General features: G+C 34.9%; 1 protein-coding gene across 1 annotated transcript; it reads left to right on the forward strand.

Annotated features, from left to right (window-relative positions):
• The first annotated feature begins 2501 nt into the window (after positions 1-2501).
• Positions 2502-4684, forward strand: LOC126554401 (uncharacterized). Its single transcript, XM_050209476.1, has 2 exons — positions 2502-3171; positions 3213-4684. Exons 1-2 carry the CDS (start codon positions 2502-2504, stop codon positions 4682-4684), a joined length of 2142 nt encoding a protein of 713 aa, XP_050065433.1.
• The last annotated feature ends 1348 nt before the right edge of the window (positions 4685-6032 follow it).

Raw genomic sequence — 6032 nt, forward strand, 5'->3', positions numbered from 1 at the left:
ATTTTGCCCCCCCAGATTATCCAATAATGCAAAATGTATTTGAATGTGACATAATATTATTTAACATCATTTAGATTAGGTACTCAAATTATTTCATAAGAGTTAACATTTATTTTAGGTTTCTCTAGTAAAAGTTATTACAATAATCACATTAATGTGATTAGAATCAAAAACAATCCATTAATAATATTATCATTGCATGAAGCATGAACACGATTTATTAATGTTATCTTTAATTATGATTATGACTACGGGAATGGGAGGTTATTTTTAGATCAATAAGAAATTACAATAACCACCAATAATTGATAATACTATTATTATTTTGTCTTGTGTATAGTTTTATACTTTAATAACTAATTTCATTGCCATATTACCATAGAGTATAGACAAGTATATTACATTGCGCTGTGATAGTGTGCTTTAGTAGTTTAGTGTTTTACTGTTTTACTAAAAGAGTATAGACTTTATTATTCTATTATTATTTACCTTATTTTTTTCTGCTGTAATTTGTGAATAATTATTAATTACATCTTAAAAAAAATGTCCAATAAACGGCAGTTGACATTGTTCAATTTTATGTCATCTAAATCTAAAAAGACTAGAAACGCCCAAAGCAGTGAGTACCCATTACTTAAATTTTTAATAAATTTTTAATTTTTTCAAACAAGTTTTTTCTTATTACACAATATGACATTCTTATACATAGTATACTAAATTCTAGTATAATTTTAGATCGTTTATTTTTATAGTTTTAGTATAACTATTAATTATTATTACTAAATAAATTTTATTTCAATCTAAGGAAACGCAGAAAAACTAGATAGTATTGCCACATGTGTGAATAATACCATACACGAAGACTGTTCAATTGGTAAGTAATATATGTTACATATTATGTTAAGTATTAGAATACAGATTCTTATTATGTATTAATTACAATTTTTAAAAATTATTATTTATTATGATCACTAAATTATTTGAATTGCACTTTAAGGAAACACAGAAAAACTAGAAAACATTGCCACATGTGTGAATAATATCATAAATGAAGACTGTTTAATTGGTAAGTAATAATTGTTACAAATTATTATGTTAAGTAATAGAATAAAGATTCTTATTATTTATTAATTATACCTAATTTTAAAAAAATTACTTATTATGATTACTAAATTATTTGAATTGCACTTTAAGAAAACACAGAAAAACTAGAAAATATTGCCACATGTGTAAAGAACATCATCCATGAAGAAGATTTAATTGGTAAGTAATAAATATATATTATAGAATCATTCATTACCTATAGAAATTTTTGTATTGATCACATTTAAGAATGTTTTTTTTAACATTTATATTTTAATTCTTATTATTAAAAACCCATTTATTTTAATTTTTAAAGATAATGATTTGGAGGCTGTTGTAACTAACACTATTTCATTTGACAATGTTAACGATGAACATGAAAAATTCATAGTTGGTTAGTAAAACAAAAAAAAGTACCAATGTTATATTAATATGTGTTTATTTATTAATAATTCATGATTTAGCTATAATTGTTATATTATATTTTAGATTTTATATCGAATTCTTATTTATTAATGTTAGTTAAGAATATCAGAAATAACATTGTATTTTATTGCTTCTATTTCAATATTGTTACAAAAAAAGTAATGCATGTTTATTATTTTTTATTAGATTTTACTGAAATATCAACTTCTGAACTATCAACAAGTTCTACTGAAAATTCAAAGTGTGAAATTGACTGTGATCGCGATCCAGCAAGAAATTCTAAAAATGCATATAGTTTACTTTGTTCTGGTTTTGGTCCATATCAGCCAACTAATTATAACTTTCCTAAAGTTAAAGGTAGACAATTTAGAAAAGAATGGTATTTAAAATTTCCATGGCTTGAGTACAGTCCTTCAAAAGATTCTGTATTTTGTTTTTATTGTCGTGCGTTACCATCTGCCAGTTGTGATAAAGCATTTGTAACTAATGGTTTTAAATCTTGGAAAAAAATGAACGAATATTCTAATAATATTATAACCTTTTGTTGCCGTCGACAACACAAATAACGCTCTGTGCCTGTCTTAAGTTTCCTTCTAAACTAGTTACCCGTTTTTTGCGTTTTTTAGTTCACTAAATCCGGAAAAGTGCGTGCTTCGACTGGTCTCGTTTTTGAGTCAATCTGATTACTATTTTTTCTAAATTTTTTACTTTCAATCATTTGTTAATTAACGTGTGCGCATCATTGAAAGGTAATAATTTATTATAAGTTATACTATCACCTAATTACGGTTGAATTCTTATCGACATCGATAAGCAGCGTCGACCCGTGGAGGCTATCTCGTAATTCGAATCCGGCACGTGCCAAGGTCGCCGCCTATCTTTGTTGTCTACGCCGGGTGCATATTATTTGGCCTATTTATTTTTTGCTAAGGCGCTTTATTTTTGCCCTTTGTTTATCCGCACGTTTTTCACCAATTAGTCGAAAACACATAATGACTCAAAACAATGATCTTCTTTCTTCCGAGTTAAACAAATGGACTAAAAGCATGCTCGTTGACTATATAGTGGCGCAGACTCTGCCCGTTGGTGTGAAGCTAAGTGACGACTTGTCTAAGTTTTTAAAAGATTCTTCTTCTGATCCTGTATTGCCTCCGCATGGAAACTCAGTTGATATTGCTAATATTCTCCAATCCGTGGTTGTGGAGCTCAAATCCGTGGCTCTTAGTAACGCTAAGCTACATGATAAGCTCAACCACCTCAATGCGGCACCTAATGCCCAAACTCCCAAATCAAATGCTCAACTCTTTAAAGTGCCAGTTGATGTACACCCGAACTCGGTTACGGGTATTCGTTCTACTCAACCCACAAATCAATTGACTGCCAGTCAATCTTCGTCTGTAAAATCAAAATTCATTGTTGGTTCTGTAAAGAACTCATCTTCCAAGTTGTCATCAGTGCCTGTGCGTAAGCATGTTGATATTTTTGCATCGAGGCTTGATCCGAGTGTTACAACTGCCCTGCTAGAATCTGAATTATTCAATGGTTACCCAGACGTGACCATCAACAAAATGGTTACAAGGCATCCATCATACTCTTCGTTCCATATTCGTCTGCCTGCGGATAAGCTGGATATTGTCCTCAATCCTGCATTCTGGCCCGATGGTGTAATGGTCAAACGTTTTTGGGGTCGTCTTGCTCCTGAGATGATTCAAGACGCCACTCCAAAAAACTGATATCTTCATGTTCGTCTACCTGTCCTCCTCTTAGTGTGGCATACGCTCCACCCACTTTCAGATCTGGTGTTGTGAAACACCGCGAAAAACTTATCAGCCAAGGAGTGAAGCTACCCATAGGCTACTATCAAAACTGTAGAGGTCTTAGAACCAAACTTTGTCTTTTTAAATGTAATGTTGCTGTGTTTAATTATATTTTCATTTGTTTAACTGAAACGTGGCTTACTAATAGCTTCCAAGACACGGAATTAGGTTTACACTACTATGTTGTATTTAGGTGCGATAGAAGTAGTCAATCCAGTAATTTTAGTAGAGGAGGAGGAGTTCTCGTTGCCATTCGTAACGATGTGGTCCATAACTTGTTACCTGCACTCATTAACAATGTTGAATATTTATTCGTTAAATTTTATGTAAATAATAATGCTTATATTGTTTGTTCCGTATACATTCCTCCTAGTAGCCCTATCCCGGTATATGAGTCCTTTATGTCTGCTGCTCAATATATTATCGACGCCAATCCTGGTTCCGTATTTATTTTCTCTGGTGATTTTAACCTTCCTGACCTATCCTGGTCTAATGACGATTTTGGCTTAATTTATTCTTCCTCTGGCCCTGTAGTCCACTGTGTTCCTGACGTTTTCGCATATAATAACTTTTTCCAGCTAAATCACATACCCAACTCCAATGGAAATTTCCTTGATCTAGTTTTTTCAAATGATTCTCGGATCATTATAGAGAAATCCGTTACTGGAGTGGTTCCTTGTGATCCTTATCACCCAGCCTTAGTTTTTATGATTCATTTTGTAGATGACTTACCATCTATTGATAGATGTCATAAATATTATAATTTTCGTAAGGCCTGTTATCCTCGTATTAGTGCCTTCTTATCATCGTTTAACTGGTTAGAAACCTTAGCAACAACCGATATTGATTCTGCTACGTGTGCATTGTACGATGCATTGCATTGCTGTGTTACAAGTTTTGTACCTTTAGTTGTTTTCAAACCTTCTAAATTTCCATCCTGGTTCTCTAAAAATCTAAAAAACATTGTTTTTGCCAAGAAAGAAATGCACGCTAAATACAAAGCATCACGTAACCCTGCTGACTATAACAAGTTCTCTAACCTGCGCGCTCAGTATAAGTATTATTATAAAAAGTGCTATAAAACATTTCTGGATAACACTGAAAACAAGCTTAAAGTTAATCCTCGTTTATTCTGGGACTTTGTACGTAAGCGTAGATCTAGCAATGGTATTCCCAACTCTGTTCACCTCAATGATCTAACTGCCACTGGTCCTGAATCCATCTCCAGTCTTTTCTCATCCTACTTTAACTCAGTTTATGTGCCTCCCCAGCAAGTAGCCTACCTGTTATTCCATTTGCGCAGCATACTTTACCATCTGACTGCATCTTTAGTGTCGATGATGTCGAGAACGGGTTAGCTGATCTAAAAAATGTACACTCCGTTGGCCCTGATGGTCTATCTGGGACCTTTTTGTATAACATCAGATCTGTCCTCTGTTTTCCTTTATGGTTACTCTTCAGGCGTTCAATGGATGATGGAATTTTTCCATCAATGCTTAAAATCAGCTCAGTCACCCCTGTGTTCAAATCTGGTGACAAATCTAACGTCACGAATTATCGACCCATTTCGATTCTAAGTCATATTACCAAGCTTTTCGAACACTTAGTACTGCATTCCATTCAGCCCTCGGTTGACTCTGTACTAGTCGACGAACAATATGGTTTCCGACCCGGACGTTCTTCCACTTCGAACCTAATTGTGTTTAATAATTTTGTCCTTGAGGCATTTGAAAATCGCTCCCAGGTAGACGTGATTTACACGGATTTTGTGTAAGCATTTGACCGTGTCGACCACGCTATCCTCATTGACATCCTCTATAAGTCCGGTTTTGGCGAACCTATTTTGTCCTGGTTTAAATCGTACCTGTCCGGTCGTGTCCAGTGGGTTAATGTGCTTGGATCAAAATCTGCTGTCGTCCCTGTTCCATCTGGTGTTCCCCAAGGTGGTCACTTGTCTCCTCTGCTTTTTTCGTTATTTATAAATGGAATTACGAAGGCTGTTCCTAAGTGTAGATTCCTTATGTTCGCTGACGACCTGAAACTTTTCCGAAAAATCGAATCTGAAGCTGACTGTCTCGCCCTTCAGAAAGAGTTAGATTCCATTAGCTTATGGTTTAGCACTCTTGGCCTACAATTTAATACTAATAAATGCAAAGCTATGTCCTTCACAAGGCGCCGGTTGGTATTCGATTATTCTTACACTATCAATGGTTCAGTGATTGATAGAGTTGCAAGCAATAGCGACTTGGGCGTTCTTTTCACTGCCGATCTGAACTTCCGCCCTCACATTGACTCCATCTGCTGCCGAGCCCTCAAATCGCTTGGCTTCGTAATGCGCACCATGAATGAGTTCAAGCTGGCTGGATCTCTCAAGACTGTCTATTGCTCTTTAGTCCGAAGCATGCTAGAGTATGCGTCTGTGCTTTGGGACCCATTTGTGGTAATTGATTCTTGCCACTTAGAGCGAGTACAAAGGCGCTTTCTGTCGTCTGCAGCTTACATGCTAAAAATTGTCCATCCTCCCCATGACTATATTCCAGTATTGCGCGCACTTGGCCTTATATCTTTAGCAGATAGGCGCGTTAAAGCTAATCTGGCCTTTTTAAAAAAGTTAATCGATGGTTCCCTAAACGCCCCTTCACTGCTCGTCCAAGTAAACTTTAAAGTTCCTCATCAGGCCACAAGGTCTCGAGTTCCTTTTGCTGT

The sequence above is a fragment of the Aphis gossypii genome, unplaced genomic scaffold (assembly GCF_020184175.1).
Source record: "Aphis gossypii isolate Hap1 unplaced genomic scaffold, ASM2018417v2 Contig00485, whole genome shotgun sequence".
Taxonomy (NCBI): Eukaryota; Metazoa; Arthropoda; class Insecta; order Hemiptera; family Aphididae; genus Aphis; species Aphis gossypii.

Excerpts from the sequence above, each read along its gene's own strand:
- LOC126554401 (XM_050209476.1), top strand. The coding sequence starts at position 2,502 with ATGACTCAAAACAATGATCTTCTTTCTTCCGAGTTAAACAAATGGACT. Across the intron at positions 3,172-3,212 it reads TCCTGCATTCTGGCCCGATG|ATGATTCAAGACGCCACTCC; the intron begins GTGTAATGGTCA and ends CTTGCTCCTGAG.